General features: G+C 51.6%; 1 protein-coding gene across 2 annotated transcripts in view; it reads right to left on the bottom strand.

The window, feature by feature from the left end:
* Nucleotides 1-16,855, bottom strand: part of LOC133262588 (rho GTPase-activating protein 39-like) — a 44,198-nt gene continuing 27,343 nt past the window's right edge. For both annotated transcript variants that reach the window (XM_061441899.1, XM_061441900.1), the window contains exons 3-10: nucleotides 13,993-15,298; nucleotides 10,436-10,982; nucleotides 9,839-9,928; nucleotides 5,439-5,512; nucleotides 3,867-4,066; nucleotides 3,266-3,357; nucleotides 2,553-2,722; nucleotides 1-2,168 (exon numbers count right to left, since the gene is read on the bottom strand). In XM_061441899.1, coding sequence (XP_061297883.1) covers nucleotides 1,974-2,168; nucleotides 2,553-2,722; nucleotides 3,266-3,357; nucleotides 3,867-4,066; nucleotides 5,439-5,512; nucleotides 9,839-9,928; nucleotides 10,436-10,982; nucleotides 13,993-15,298 — 2,674 coding nt within the window. In that variant the 3' untranslated portion in view covers nucleotides 1-1,973. The remainder of the gene's footprint in view (nucleotides 2,169-2,552; nucleotides 2,723-3,265; nucleotides 3,358-3,866; nucleotides 4,067-5,438; nucleotides 5,513-9,838; nucleotides 9,929-10,435; nucleotides 10,983-13,992; nucleotides 15,299-16,855) is intronic.

Here is a 16,855-nt window from a genome sequence, read left to right as displayed (position 1 = left end):
CCTGCCCCTACCCATCTGGTAAAACAGCCCCACACCAGAAGTTGTTGAGTGCTTCAGGAGGCCAAACCAAGCTGGATGGCTTGGATGGGATGGGACAGGTGTGTGAAACAGATCTGGGCACGTATTTGGGGGCATGTCTGACAGAGCTAATCTAGACATGGAAGCAAGATTCCCTGACCCACAGAAGCACCTGGTACAAGGAGAGGAACCACGACCCTTGTTCAGTTGGGTGCAAACTTAACTCAAACTGTGGAGTTCATCCAAGCAAACACATGCCCTGGAAACCCTGTTCACACCCAGCGGGAGATCCAAGCTGCCCAGCAGGCTTGGGGCACTCTGCATGTGGCACCGCATGCCCAAAATTTGGGTACAGATCCAGACATCGGCCTTAAACCTCACTGCTGGCAGGGCTCAGCTCCCAGCTGCAACCAGATGATCCCACTTGAAAGGGAGGGGGATGCAGAAATGCAAATGCAACCTTGGATGAGACTGGCAGACCTGGCACTGCCTGAGAAATCCCAACAAAGCAGCAGACCTGCCTCCAGCAGGGAAAACACTTCAAAGGAAGAGAAGGGTAACACAAGGATGCCACAGAATTGGAAATGGCTGCTTGCTAAGGAACATGCAACAGTAGCCAAAGGCTGCAGGGAAATCCAAGTGCTGCCTCTGGAGGACACCGTCCTTGCTGTGCCTTACTTCTGGTGGCACACAGAAAGCCACAGGGGTTCAGTAGCAGCAGTGAGAACGCCTGACACCACCCTTACACAGGCTCCACCACAGTTCAGACACTCAGATCTGCCTCTTCCTTTCCTTCCCCTTCACAACCCTTCTGTAACTCCCATGGGAATTTGGTGGGAAAAGCACAGGTGCCACAGTTGACTCCAGCCAGGATCAGCATTTCATGGGCACACAGCAATGCTGCTGCTCTGCCTGGAAGGGCACAGCTGAGCACAGGAGCACTTCTTACTGCTGCGGGCTTTCTTTAGACCTGGGCTGAACCAGAAGGATGGGCACAATTGGCATTTAGTCTCGGCAGAGCGGTCTGGGAAGGACATGGTACCAGGAAGGTGATGCCAGAGCCGTGGAAGCCACTCTTGAGCGAGGTTTTAGGTGCTCTTCAGGAAAGCTGGTGTCAGCTCATGCTGCCCATAGCAGAAAGGAGCTGCAAGGCTGCTGGGGTTACCCCTCCAGAGGATACGGCCCTTGTTAGGAGGTTGTTTATCTGTTTGCTGTCAGGAGCATGGCCTTCCCCTTGTCCCCAGCCCTCATGGCATGGGTGGGTGCTGGTTTAGCTCAGCATGTCCCACATGCTGCTGTGCAGCTCTGGAGCGGCCTGAAGGAGTAGGTTAGGTGGATGCTGTGTGGATCTGGCCTGCCAGGGCTTCCAGCTGTGAGATGTCTGCTCAAACGCCTCCTCTCCTCTGGGCTGCAATGTGCTTCCACTGACCAGGGCAGTCCAAGGAACCCCTCTGCCTCAGCGAACCCTCTGCACCTTCATATCCCTCTACCAACATCATCATGGGGTGAACCAGGCTCCACAGTAGTGGGATTATCCCCAATGAGGCAGCATCTCCCCCAGGACCAGCCCATGCCACAACACAGGAGTGATGTCTTCCTACCTGAAGCCAACTCTGCCTCCAGAAGGGAGATGGAGTCTCACTGCCCCAGCAGCAGTTTCTCATGGATCTCTCAGCATTTTCAATGAGCAACCAAGTCCTGTGGCTCCAAGAAGTCAGGCTGCCCCCCTCTGACACACACTGGAAGGCCAGGAACCACTGAATCTAGCCTGGCACGTCCAAGGACTTCCTGGTGCTGAACAGTCCTTGTCCTCGAGGTCATATGCTGGGAGATGCTCAGGGGCTAACCCAGGGTTTCACAACAGCAAAGACAATGAAGAAACCTAAGTGGAGGGGAGAAGACTTCAGGCACCCAGCGACTCCCCAGAGCAATGTGTGGGACCCCAGGGCAGCGGCTCAAACCAGCCCTTTGATGAAGCTCGTGTCCAAGTGCACTATGAGCATGCGAAGAAAGGACATTTCCTTGCGCGTGTTCTCAAAGATGACACGAGGGTCGTCAGACTGGCAGCGCAGGCAGTTGGGGGCCATCACCATGGCCAGGTTATTCACATCCATCTTTGTCCTGCCCACATTTGATGGCTGAGCAAAGATCTGCAGGGAAGAAGACAACATTCACCTGGAGCACTGGAAAACGGCAAGAAACTCCAAATACGTGGGCTAAGAAGAGGTGCAAGGAAGAGGAGAAATGTGGCCTGCCTGAAGGACAATGCCCCACAGCCACACTTTCATAGGGGAAGACTATGCTCCAACACAGCCGACAGCATGGGAGCCTTAGCAGACAGGGAACATCTTGCAGATGTCAACCTTTGGGGTCAAGCCCACGCTTTACAAGATCAGGAACACAGTTTATTGCTCCCATAAAGGACAAGGCCAGCAGACCCCCCCCTCAATCCCACCTTAAATACAGGTGGTCCTAAAACCCTGCCAGTGGCCCACCACAGCTGTCCCACTAACCGTGCCCCATGTGCTGCCTACCTGCAGGAAGTGTATGAGGTAACACAGCACCAGTCTGTTGAGCTCTGGCAAAAGCTGCACCACGGCCACGGCAGCATCGGGGTTCTCGTAGTTGCTGATACACTCTTTGTAGAACTGCTGGGGGATGACGGGCTCCTCCAGCTCCCGATACCAGAGCTTGAGAAGAGAGGCTGGACAGAAAGAAGGAGCATGAGAACAGCTCTGATCACCTCCCCACCACCTTCAGGGGCAAACTTGGCAGTGAAACTCAGTGCCTCAGGAAACAGAGGGCAGAGAAGGGATCTGCACTTGTGCTGTTTCACCTTATTTCAGTCATGGCTCTGAAATGCTCAGGCAGCCAAACTGGACAGATAGAGGGAAATACTGGCTCTTATCTACCTGCTCCTCCAGAAGTGGCTCTGGGGCCACCTAAAGGAGAGGACAATGGGAGCTTGGAGTTAAAAGTGCTGCTTCTGAATGGCTCCCAGCCACTCTACACAATGCCCAGCTTGCACAGTCTCACTGCACCCAAACCAGAGGTTTCCCCAGTGTTTTTCCTATGGGCAGTATTTGGAAAGGCAGTGGAAATGCACAGAATGAAACCCAGTTGGTGAAGACAGCCTGTGTACACGTCCCCAAGCAGCAGCACATCTCTTGGGCTGCTCCTGCACCTTCCCCTCCACACTGTACCTCAGCTTAGGCTGCAGCAACCCATGCCTGCTGTGTTCCCATACCTGGGATGTTGGGGTCACTGAGACTGCTTGGGATTCTCCACTGATCCACCTGCAACTTCAATGCATTGACTTCATCTATGTCACCAGGTATCCTGCAAACAGAGACATAGCAAAGGTGCTTGAGAGTTTGGCTACTGAAAAGCTAACACAAACATTAAATAAAACAAAACAAAGAAACAAACCAAAGCCCAAACCCAGACCAGCATCCCCTGTGTTCACCATACAGATTCTTTGACTCCTCCTCTCTCTTGACTCATGTCTCGTGCATGACCAAGGCTGATGTGCTGCATTTGATGAACTGCTCTGCTGCTGTTCATCTTGATCAATCTGCTGTTGATGAAAGTTCAATGCCTTGCCTGCGTACATGCTGTCCTGAGTAATTCAAGTCAGGTCTATGCTGCCCTCTGTGCTAATGAATGCCACTGGGCTAAAGCTACTTTATGAGATCATTCTTGAGCCTGGGAAAGGTTGGGTTTTGTCTGATCCACTTCAGAGTGCTATTCTCAGGGAAAAGGAAGCAGTGGAGGTCAATTCTGACTTCTCAGCATCGAGGACTTACACGTGGGGGGCTCAAAAGTGACACCATGTCCCAAAAATTCACCTGAAGATCCCCTCGGTCTGTTCTCCTCCCAGGGCCAGGACCTGCTGCGATAGCTGGGTCTGCACCCAGGGCAGCTTGTTGCCCGGGTACATGTCCTGCTGCCGCAGCATGATTTCCTCCAGGGAGCTGCCGAAGAGCGATGGCGTCACGATGGCATTCCTGGCATGTGTTATCTCTTCCACAGTTGGCTTACGGAGGCCCTGAGGACACAGAATTGTTCAGTGCAGCACACAGAGAAACACTGACCTGGGGACAGTGGCGGTGAGCAGTCAGGATGGAGGGATACCCATGCATGGGGACACAACAGTGGCCTCCTGATAGCACAGTTCTCACTCTTGAGCCTCCACCTCCTAAACTCAGGAGGGGTTTCAACTCATGAGGCCCAAGAGGAGCACAGAGAGACCCCTTTGGAGCTGGTTTTGCCCAAACCTGTTATGTTTTGCACGCTGGGGGGGCTGCTCCAGCTGCAGCTCTACCTGCTGGTGCAGCAAGAGGCAGAAGGATGGAGCCCAGCTTGTCCCCTGCCATGGTGAGGTCAGCACAGGGCATGTGTATGCCAGCCTGGTGCCAGGCGAGCGCTCAGCCACAGGGCAGCTGAAAACCAGCCCTTTGGGGAAGGGAATTCCAGCTATGACCAACTCCAGGGAAAGCCTTGCTCTCAGAGACGCTAAAGCCCTCTGAAAAGTGGGCATGGGGACTTGCTGCTTCTGAAAGACACCACCGACGCTTGACAGAGGCTTTCAATCAATGCTGGCAGGGATCTGGGGGAACACGGAGCACTGTCATAGGGGCAATGGGCTACCCAGTGAGCCTATGGCCAAGCAGGAGGTGCAGTGGTGGGGAGAAAGCTCCCAGTGACCCCTAGCAGGGCAGCAGCTGCCGGGGCTGCAGTTGTGTGCAGTGCATGTCCGGACGTTCCCTGTCCTGCCCCTGCGGGGACGCCGGGAGCCCTCGTCCCTCCCGCGGTATTTCAGCTATTTGCTCGCTGTACACGGAGTCCAGGCAGGGCCCCACAGGGATGTGCAGAAATAAAAGACAACCGGATCTGGCCTGGAGACCTCGGACAGATGGGCTGAGGCCGCCTGCCGGCTTCCACAGCCCCGGGGCAGGACCTTGCAGGGGAAAGGGAGGCCAGGGACTTCCAGCTACCGCAGAGCTCAGAGGTTCCCTTCCACACCAGCCACCTCCAGTGCGTCACTTTCTGAACTGGGAATGAACAGCTCTGCAGTAAACCAGCTGCCAAGCTCTCAGCGGCAAAAGGAGACTTAATCCTTCACTAGAAGCAACCAGATGACGGGCAGACCCTGCACAGACAGCTCCTCTTACCCTGCAGACAGGTTTGTCCTCCCCATCCCTAAGGCCAGCACACAGGCACTGCTGCCTGCCAGGAGGATGGTGGGACCTGGGCAGCACCTTCTCCTGAATGTTCATGCGGAGCTGAGCCCTGAGCGAGCCTCTCCTGCCCCCTCTATCTCCATTCCCCATCAGTGAATCAGCAGTGACCTCCCAGTGACAGGAGCTGAGGCAGTGCTCATGCAGCCCACGGGCCCTGGGGCCAGGGCAGCCGCTCACCTTTTTGCCTCCGGTGACAGCTACTTTCTGCAGTTTCCTGTAGCAGTATTTGGCGTAGGTGCTGATGGGCAGACCTGGCGGGAAGGAGAAATGAGTGGTCACACACAGCACCATGCACCCACCGCTGGAGCCTTTCAGAGCGCACCAGCACAGCAGTTCACACGGGCACAAACAGCCAGCCCCTTCTGCACAGCCTGTTGTAGGGTCAGGACACTGAGACTGCCGAAACCTCACACTGAGCACCCCAAAGCCTCCCGGCCCTGCAGCCCCATGGCAGGAAGTGTCGGTGCAAGCCAGTGCTTGGGCTTGGAGGTATTCCTTTCCTGAGCTCATAGCACTGCACCTCCTGCCCGCACTCCTGCAGATCTCCACCCCTCACACAGGCAGCCTGACCCTGTCCTGACTCAGTGCAAGATGCCCGTTCAGCATTCATAGCCTGAGCACACGTATGAGAGCGAGTCCTCGCTCCCGGCAGTGTGGCTGCAGTTACGTGGCTCACCGACACAGGTCTGGCTATTTCTGTATTGCCGGATCTCAGCCAAGGAGCAGGCAGAGCCAGCCCCCTGCCAGGAGAGATTTCAAAGTGCTTTAAACCCCAGTGGCTTTGATTCAAGAACTGCAGTGCTGGGCTAGTGAGAGAGGCGGCAGCAGCACCGTGAGTGAGATCAGGATGCAAGGAGAGGCACGGGAAGGTGACAGGATCTCTCATCTTCCCAAAGCCCTTCCTCACTCTCCTGCCCACAACCTCCTCCAACCCAACCTCGTACCGTGAGGCTGTGTGATGCAAGTTAAATCAGACACCTCGGTGCTTGGGAACTTCACCACCAAAGCTGCAGCCCTCCGCAAGAACGGCTGCTCTGGTTGTTGTGCTTGCTTCAGCGAACTGAGGGAGAGCAGAGCCAGGCTTCACAGAGCTAATCCCCCCGTGACAGAAAGAGCAATGTTTGCACTGACAGAGCACTGATTGCTGGGAGAGTTTTTCCAAACCCGTTGGCCTTTTGTTCCTTTTCAAGTCAAACCCAAATTGCTTGCTGAAAGCACTGAACAGATCTGCCCTATTTGATTCCCTGCCAGGCTCAAAGCTTGCAGCGGAGTTCAAAATACTTGTGGCTTTTAAAATCTACATTCTGGTCATATGCTGTGTATTTCAGCTGAGCCCTGCACACACCCTGCAGCTTAGGTAAGCTGGTCAGGAGCTTGGAGTTCCTCAAATCCTCTCAATGCCATGGGAGGAGAAGCTCTTCCCAGAGCAGAACAATTCACAAAGGTGAGAGATGCACTTTTCCCCTTCTCCTCTCAGCCAGCACACAAACCACAACCCTTGGCTCCCCACAACGAAACAAGCACCCCCTGCCTCAATCAATCTGCTTGGCAAATGGATGGAGCCTCTCCGTAACGCCGGAGCAATGCTGGAGAAGCTACAAAAGCATCCCGCCCTCCTGCAGGCAATGGGATGCAAAGTCAGTTTAAAGAATTTCTTTCTCTTGGGAATATCTAAAGCAAATGTTCTCTGTATGCAAAAATCCTGCTAATCCCAGGCATGGCTTATACTGGAAATATCTAAGGATTAAAGAAAACAAATCCAATGAGAGCTGCTTTGTGATGCTTCATATCCCAGGTTACAGCTCCTGCTGTTAAAACACATGGACACCCCGAGGCAACGTGTCACCTGCTTCACAAAGGAGGGAATGGGGAAAGCCTGGGCTGTGTCTCTGCATCACAACAATTACACAGGAGGCAGCACATTCAGGGCTTACAATAGGAAATGCTCTTTTCTCACTGTAATTAGACCATGAAACCCGTAATCACATGAGGAGTTTAACCGGGTTTGCGAAGGAACTGGTTGCCTGCACGGCTGATGTGTGGGCAGCAGCCAGACACGGCTGCTTGAAGCCTGTTTTGTGCTTTCCCAGGAAGCTCCCTGATCCTGGGAAAAGCCTAAATCCTACATCCTGCTCCCAATGACAACTGAACTCCCACCATGGACCCAGAAGGGAGCTGACTGCATTCCACGCAAATAAACTGAGAACTCCATTTGCCCCATGAGCAAGGCACTGGCCACAGTGGGCACACAACAAACGGCTCCTGCAGAGGCTCACACCTTACACATGCATCATGCAGCCTCCCCGTTACACAGCAGAGTGCTCCTGGCTCCCAGGGCATGGTGTAGCTTGAGGTGGGTGAAGGAGACACAGGAGGTAAGTGTTGAGCTGCAGAGAAACATGAAGGAAATGAGCAGAGTTTAGCTTTAGCCTCTGCTCTTCCAGACCAGCGACTTCCCTCGACTGCTTTCACAGTGCTCAGTGAGACCTGCTCCTGGCATCCAGCTCATCCCACAAGGTCAGTTCTCCTAACAAGGGGCCAGGTACTGGCTCTGCTCCCCAGCTCACAGTTCTAGGGCTCGAAAGGGCTAATACTGAAGGCAACTGCACTGCTCAGAGCAGATGATGAATCTGTGCAATCCAAGTTGAGCTGTTATTTCCTGTGGTACCACAGTAGCCCCAGGAGCTCGGGAACAGCCCACACAGTGAAAAAGAGTTTGCAAAGGAAAATATTTTTCCATGTGCTGGCCTAGAAGCACATGCAAAGAGCTTCTTAAAGAACCTCTCCTTTCATAACAAGCTAAAATCCAGGCCGGGCACACGCAGGAACACACCTTCTGGAAGAGACTCGAATGCTCCTGCCAAAAATGCTTTAAAAATGCAGCAAACAGTGTGGATTGAGGAGCTGGCCATGGGACACCTACTTTAGCACAGCAGAAGCTGCTGTCTCAGTATAACTCCTACCTACTGCGGCCTCTCACAGACCTGAGCGCGGCACAGTCAGAGCAGGCTTCAGCCTAGGACCTGTCTTGCTGTGCTCTTCAGCACAGGGGTAGGTGCCTCCAGGACAGCTCAGCTGGGTGTCACTCTCCTGGCTTACGTCTGCCCAGGCACCCCCATTTTACTGCAGTGTTTTTGCCCCCTCTTCCTCACACCATCAGTGCATCCTTCTGCATCCCAGCAATGCTGCTCCATCACCGTTCGCCTACGTGGGAAAAGCTTTCCTTTATCAGCCCAAATGGCTGTACAAGTCAGCAGCCTACATCTGCCACCAGGAGGATAAGAAACAGATACAGGATGTCTGAAAAGTGAGTATTCCCCTAGGAATATCTGCTAACAGCAGGTGGGAGATACCCTGAGGCAGGGCTGCACCTGGACCATTAACCATCAGCTGAGAGACCTCCCTTCTTTCATTTGTCCCATCTCTTCCTGAACATGTTTATGCTCCCAACCTGCACAACACCCTGCTTTGCCAACTCCTAATGACTTCCTTTTGTGCTTCAGGACAGAGCAGTCTCAAGCCTGCTGCCCAACAATAAAACCAGGTGCTTTACAATCCTTCTGCTATGAGATGTTTTCTTCCCCTTGCTTTCCCCACGTGACCTGTGATTTCTTGCAGCTCACTGTGCAATTTTAGCTCTCTGCTCTGAATCCCACCAAACACAGAGAAGTGATGGACAACTTAGTGCACGGGCTGCAACTGAGGGGCCTCTATAGCCACTTCCCAGCCTGCAGTGGCCTCGAGGGAGCAGTGACACAGGGAAGCCAGCGTAGGACAGTGTGGCTCTGGTGCCCACTGCTGGCTTCAGGTAGGGCTCAGCAATGCGGGAAGCTGGACTCCAGCTCTCCCAGATTAAAACCCCAAGGCCACATGATATGAACTCTGCTGCCTGATAGGAATTCCCAGGGTTGGCTCAAGTTTCCTGAAAGCAGTATTAGAAAAAGAACATGGAATGGACTTTGTCTAGCAAGACTTTAGCCAGACAAATGATTATCCTGCAGTTAGAACCTGAGGATGGAAGAGTAAGTGAACTCTTGTTCATTCAGCAGAGCTGCTATTGCAAGCCCTGGACTTCAGAGTACAGTGAGGTTGGACAAGGGGAAGCCAATACCAGGGAGAGAAAAAGGCAGCGCTCATTGCCAGATGTCAGGGTCCTCCCTGAGGGCCCTCAGGTTTGGTGGTGGTTTACAACATCCATTAATACAATTGAGACATTCTTTTCACCATGGTGGCTGGTATGGCTTTTAGCACTGGAATGTGCTATAGGAAACTCTGTGGCATTACACAGACCAGTTGAATCACAGCCCCAGCTCTGTAACCAAATTAAAACCCCTTTGTCACACAGCGGTGAGTGAAAGCAGTCACACTGTACTCATCCCATGTGCTGCCACCCACACGGCTGATCCATGCTCAAAGCTCTCACACCAGCCACCTGCAGCAGCTTCCTGAATCTAAGTCACTGAATCATTTAAACCACTTAAAGAAAAGGTCGATTCTCAGTGGAGCTCAGCATCCCCGCCTGTCAGAGCTCAGTGCAGTCTCCCTCTCAGCTCCCTGCATGCTGTGCCTCCCTTTACCTTCATCCTCAGTGTTTTGTTTCCTCTTTTTCCTGGATTTTGAGTTCTTCTTGTTTTTCAGATCCGCAAGCTCCTTGATGCGTTGGGCAACTGAAAAATCAAAAGGTTCTGGATTAAAAATGTGGAATAATAAAATACCAAAGCCTGAACTGCCCCCAGACACTGTAGCCTGCTTAACTCCAGCAGGAGGAGGTCTGCTCAGGGAAAGATCCTGTACCACAGCCAGCTCCAAACACATCAAAGGGGCCCAGAACATCACTCAGCTTCTCTGAATGGCCAAATAGTTGAGAAGGAGCTCCAAGCAGCAAGGTTATACCTAACTAAACTGACTGCCTGAATACCTGTTCATACTGTTTGTAATGGCTCCCTTAAAACTTCCTGTACTAACATTCACAGACACCAGTGAAAACCACAGGGAAAAGAGCTGGTGGCAGCTTCATCCCACCCAGGAAGGGTGAACTCACCCAAAACATGGTCCTCTCACCGATGGACACCACAGCACTGGCTGGTGTATTTAAAAACCAGACAAGCCTGAGCAAGTGGCACAACCCACCAGAATGCTGCTGGGGACAGAGTGCGTTTGCACAAGGCACTTACTGTTTTCATCACTGTCAAGGTGGCGATAAATGTAACCTTCTAGATAAGACTGAAATTTGGGTGATGGGGAGAAAAAGGCCAGACTGATGGCCATCAGTTCCCAGCCCCACGCCAGACTTCGGTAGCACGTGTTATCTGTTGTCTGCCGGATGAGTTGGATGTAGAGCTCATCCCGTAAGCCCTGCATGCTCCAGCACTTGGTGACCGTGACCAAGGCCACGTGATTCCGGTCCATGCGAGTCTGACGGTCTCCCATGTAGCTCTGCACCAGTTTGAACATCTCGCACGCCTCTTTTTTGATGGTGCGGTTGCTGGTGATGAGCATTGGCTTTTTGATAGAGCCACCGTTCCAGGACAGCATGTTGGAGATGGAGATCCTTCGGCGGAAGATGCCCTGCGTGTGCATGTTGAGGTTCTTAGAAGCCCAGTCTGCCATGCTGCTCTGAGAGATGGGCTTCCGGAGGGTGTTGTAAGGGAAGTGGTACCCGCCACAGCCACCAGGCTGGCTGCTGCTCTCCTGCTTGGGGTCCAACTCTATTGTACCGGCCTGCAATGGAGAAGACAGATGTTAAAAGCAGCTTAGACAACTCCTTACCCTGCTAGGAAAATTATCCCATGGCTGGTTCCTGCCTTTAGTATCTTTCCAACTTCTATCAAAAATAAGAAGAAAGACAAAACCATGGCTAGTAACCATCACGAGCTGCTGAGCTTTGGGCAGCCTGTGCCTCTGCTTTAAGGCACTGTAAAGATGTATCTCAATTCCAACAGGACCTTCCTAATGGAAATACTGGCCAGACACACAAACAGGACAAAAGCAGCTTAGAGAGGCACAACAGTGCATGGGCACAGCTATTTTGACAGCCAGGCTTTCACCCAGGTAGGATAAATCATGTTTGAGTTGGTGAAGCAAAGGAGACGAGGTATCTGCATCAGTCAACTCTGCAATCAGTGGATCCCACTGTACTGGCTCTCATGAACCCTACAGACACACCACAACCTCCTCCCAAACTGGCCCTGGGCTCCCTACCATGTTTTCTATCCAAAACAGGCATAAACTTCCCCCAAATTAAGTTAGAATCGTTTCCAAGCACTGGATTGTGTTTTCTTCTCAGAGCACTAGAACAGCTGCGGCCCATCCACAGCCTGCAGTGATCAAACTCATCTGCTCCAGGGACAAGTCCACTGATCACAAGCTGACAGAGATAAGCAGCAGAGATAACAACTTTCCTTCCTCCCAGACTCTGTGGGCAGCTCCTCCATGCAACCCTTGCCCAGCCTCATCCCCAGTGCTGGCTATGGATAACTGCATAATTAGAGCTTTGGTAGTACTGATCCCCAAAAATGATGTCTAATAACTACTTGTGAGAATAAGACACTGATTTTGCCCATGAAGAATTCTCTGTTTCAGATGGAAGTGGCAGCCTGGGACACATATTGAGCTCAAACACCCAAGAAGTTGGTTTTAGGAAACAGACTTTTTGGTTAGACTTGAAATTACCACATATAGCAACTAAAGGCTTAACAGCCCACACTCTGCTCTGTGAACTGCGGGATGACCTCCAGCAAGTAAGAAAAAGCCAAACAAGATAATCTTGAGGTTTGGGGGTTTTAAAGGAAGACAAAGAAACATAAACCCTGTAAACTTTGGGTTTGCAGTGGAAAAAGTGAAATAAAATATGTATTTCCCTTCCTTGCAGATCCCCTTTAACTTGTGTGCCACGCTCTATTCAGGTCCTGGCCTACAGTCACCCCCAAAATACACACCAGTTCTTAAAGATGATTGCTTGTTTAGAGCGAGTCACTGTTTTCTCAGTAAGGAGGAATTGCTGAACTCAGGACAGAGGCTCATGCAGTGCAACGCTTCCCTATCTTACCCCAACATGTACCTACATGTGGATGACGGGATTAGCACACATCACACTCCACCTCCTATTGCTAGCCTGAGGCACAATCATTTCTCCTGCTTTTCCACTTTGTTTTGGTTTTCCATCCCATGAGTTACCCCTCTACCTCCTTACCCCTCTGAATGCACCTAACACAACTGACTAAAGATCCCTCCCAGCAATTCTCTGCCATCTCCATCCTTGGTCTCCTTCAATACACCTTCCAGGCCCAGGACTGGTTTTCCTCCTACTACCCTAATCGCCTGTTCAGCATGTTAGACACTTCTGAGGATCCACCTCCTCATCCTCTCTAGAGGTTCAACAGCCTCTTGGTTCTCTCTTCTTCTCTCTCTAGAGTTTATCTCTCAAATCTCATTCACACAACTACCCAGCTATTACCTTTGTGCTGAGAGGACACATCCACCTCTGCTCAGCCTGTCCTAGAACTTCTGCCTACCCTCCTCAGTAATGAATTTCCTTGTCTCCCAATTCTCCTCTCCATCACAGTCCAGCACAGGCCATTGCTGGTGACTCAAGCCACACACTGCCATTTTGAGCTGAAACAGCGATTCTCTGCAACCTTCTCTCCTCCTTACTTGGACTCTTACGTCTCAGAGTATTTCTGTAAATAGAGAGTTTATTTATTGACGTGTTGCCTTTACCGCAACATCCATCTCCTTACATCTTCCACTGTGTTCTCTCCCTCTCCAACATACCACATATGAATTATTCTTCATTTTTCCCAGCCTATCCCCAATCCCCCATCTCCTGTGCTTAATCAAGACATCAAGTCTCAGCTCTCCATGTCAATGCAGTGAAGTGTAACATACCCTGAAGACTGAACAGCAGTCTTCCAACAAGTGTAAAGGGGCTGCAAAATGAAACTGCTGAACTGTTAACTGTAACACATGAGTGGTGTAAACGCAGACTGACCCTGTGCCTCAGAAATGGGAAATGTGGGAGCATGGCATCAGCTTTTAAAAGGGTTTCAGGTGAGAGCAAGGTGCTATCAGGAACCACAATAAAGAGGAGAATGCACACACATAAATCTGGTACAGCAGGGAGGTGGCAGCCTGGCTTTTAAAGCTATACCTCACAGGTCTACTGGAGCAATGTGAAATGCTCAAGGAGCTTTGCCAAGTTTCTTCATGAAAGGTCATGTAGTGGCAAACAGGAGAAAAGAGAGAACAAAGGGATAAAATAAAAAGCCACATTTCATGCTGGAGGTTTGTTATCAAAGAGATGCAGTGACCCAGGCTGCAGGGTGAATATAGTTCAGCAGGAGTGAAATAACTGGAAGAGGCAGCAAACAGAAAAAGGGCAAAACCTTCACAGGATATAAAATCACCTATGCAGAACCTATATCTGAGCTAAGGAAGCAGGAGGGTCCTTCAAATCCAAATAGGAGAAAAGATGGCAAACTACGTTTTGCAAAAGTGCTGTGTTATAACCAAATCCTCTTGTGCAGGCAGGCTGAGGGGCCTTAAAATAGCTATTCCCAACAACAAGATGCTAGAGTCAGTGCCACTGGTTTTCTGATTCCACTCAATGCTCAGGAACAATCAGCAGGGAGAAGAGAATATGAGGAACTCTTAGGAGAGAGCCAGGTTCTCAGCTCTGCATCACAACAGCCCAACAAAGCATGACATGAACCCGGTGTGGACGGGGAGGTACCTGGGAGGAGTGACGTGTAGCATCTGACGAAGCCAAACTCGTCTGGCTGGTCACGTTCTTTTCTAAGGAATCTATTTTCTCAAAAGTCCTCTTCTGCCTCACTGTGTCCTGCGGAGACACATCGCTGGGAAAGCTGCCCCTGCTCTCCAGGCCCTGTCTATACAGAGACCTGTTACTGGCCGAGATGTCATCTCTTGAGCTCCGGCTGATGCATTTCTTCAAGTGGTCAGACTGGAACCTGACTTTGCTGCTCTCTGCTGGGATACCACTCTCCAGGCTTTCAGCATCGAGACTCGCCTTGCTTCCCCTGCAGGCTGCTGACCTGCCCACCACAGCACGCATCTCAGCAATCAGCTTATCGTTCAAAGCCGTCAGCTCGCTGCTGCTGCCCACAGAGCCAGGTCTTCCCTGACCCGTCCCTTGCCTCCTTCCTTTCCTTTTTCTCAAGCTTGGGGAAGGGCCAGTTGAATAACCAGAGTCCTGATGGCTTATCCCAGTTGGGTACTCTTGAGTTTGCAGGCTGCTCTGCCGACTATGGTGGGCTTCCATGTTCTTGAGGACGTTGGCTTCCAAGATCCTCCAAGACTGCTTGAAGCTGTCTTTTGAAGTAAGCTGACCTGGCAATTTAGTAGAGGCATCAGTTGTTGCAGCAGAAGAATGGGAGAGTTTGGAAGACTGGTCAACATTGACCATGTGTTTTATATATTCTCTGCCAGCTGGGCTGTATTCAGTGGCAGAGGGATTTCTTGCGTGCTTCTTTGCAGCTTGCTGCTGTTGCATACTTGGATGCTGTAATAATTTGGTTGGCTGCAGCTGCTTTTTTAAGCTATTGCTTGGCGACCTTGGTGGAGACATCCCACTCATACTGACACTTTCAGTGTCCATATCTACTGGTGGCTCATCATAAATTGGAGACTCTAAAGATGGCTCATCATATATAGGTGCAGGGGAGGCATACTTGGGGGATACAGGCTGAGGGGTTCCTGTCTGGCTCCTTGGAGGTGTTTGAGAAGTTGGACCATTCATCAGCACGAGGCAAAACCCACCGTTCTCTGTCTTTTTGATCTGCATAGACTGCTTCGTTTCTCCTGCAGGCACTTGCTTTGTGGGTCCAGGGCTCGGGCATGTGGATTGAGGCTGAGCATATATGGCTGGCTTCGGAAGAGATTTTTGACTGCCGGCCTCTGAAGCACCCTGCAGCTGAAGGGAACTGTTTGAAGAGCTCTGTATCTGCCTCAGACTGTTCACTTTGACCAACATGGCTGCTTTTGTGCCAGGCAGAGGCTGCCAGTGGGTAGGAGTCTCCCTAAAGGAAGAAAGATACAAATACAGGGAATTATGTTAACTGAGTTATTCTCTCATCTACCCAAATCCCACATTGCTAAGTCTCAAGTGCCTGGAGATTCCCCAAGCAGTTATACTGGCTCCTCATTGTTTCTTCCTGGAGATCCCCCTTCCTGAAACAGAAACATCCTTGTTACACACATGATAAACTTCTGAGTCATGAACAGCAGAACAACGAGATGAAACAAGTTCATTGTACTATAACCTGTCTGATATCAGCAGCACTGAGATAGGAAACAACCTACACCATCCAAGGCTCATTAGCTAGCACAGCACCCAGAACAATGAGCTGAAGACCAGCAAAGCTGTTCTGAACTACTCAAGCAGGGAGCTGGAAAATAATCCCAAGTGTCTGCCTTCAGACTGTCAACGTATGGTGACAACCCTTCTACACCACGCTACTCTTTTGATCTAAGTTTCCTTTTATTTGGCAGAAAACCCCATGATGTCTATGGGAGATGTACAGCGCATGTGTTACACTCCCACACAACCCAGCGAGCTTCCATGTAGAGCATCCTCCCAGCCTGGCCCAGATGCCCTCAGTCCAATTCCTTTGGCCAAACCTTCTGTCCCTGCTGAGCTCTCATGGCTGTGAAATCTGCTGCCAGGCTATACCCAGCCTGTATTTGTGAGCTCTGAGGAAAAGGGAATGGAAAGGCTGCTAAACCAGCCTGAACTTCCCAGGTCTTCAAAAGAAGGTCCCCTTGAGCCTTGGCCCATTTTGGGCCCTCCCTCCATGCATCCACTACCAGCCATCCCTGAGTACAACCTGAGAGTGTGCTGTGTATGCCCCGAGATGTTCCTCTAACACCTTCACAGCCATTTTGCTCTATTTGAACCTTAATGCTTGCTCCCTATCCCACACCACTGACCCGTCCTGCATGGCCTGTGTGCTGGCAGGCAGACCAACCTCCACTGCATGCCCAGAGCTGCCTCTTGGTGATCCTGCCCCTTCCGTATGCCTTCCCTGCCAAGCCCTAAGCTATCCGGACATCCCAACCCTCTTGCACTCTGCTCCTGTTCTCCAGAGACCTTCCACATGCTGGGTCCCAGTCCCTCCCTTCAGCTCGGTTTCCTTGGGGCTCCTATGCCTGTCCTCTGTGCCTCTCCCAGTGGCAGGGTGCTCTCCCCATACCCCAACCCAATGGGACATATCTGCTCCAGAGCAGCAGTCCAACATCACTGCTGATGCCCTATTCCACCCGTTTCTCCCTTGCACCCATAACCTGCCCCACATCCTCTGCTCCACATCCAATATCCCATGTCTGCTCCCAACCACTCCAATCCTAGGGGGTGATGTGTCCCTTCCCCATTCACCACTTAACCACACCTTTGGGAAACCATGTTCTCCAGTGGCAGTGTGTCACTGTGAATCCCACCTTGGCACAGTGGCACTGGGAGAGGCACAGGTGAGGCTGGTGCTGGCTCCCAGCCATGGTCCAAAGGCCACCACCACCCTTCGGCCTCGCACTGCTCCACCACTGCCTCTGCAGGGCCCGGCTCCTTCCCCAGGACAGAC

The sequence above is a fragment of the Pezoporus flaviventris genome, unplaced genomic scaffold (assembly GCF_033815535.1).
Source record: "Pezoporus flaviventris isolate CSIRO_AGI_PZ_B2104156 unplaced genomic scaffold, CSIRO_AGI_Pfla_v1 ptg000213l, whole genome shotgun sequence".
NCBI classification, from domain to species: Eukaryota; Metazoa; Chordata; class Aves; order Psittaciformes; family Psittacidae; genus Pezoporus; species Pezoporus flaviventris.
The sequence above is the reverse complement of the archived record's forward strand: the minus strand, read 5'-3'. Positions and strand labels throughout refer to the sequence as shown.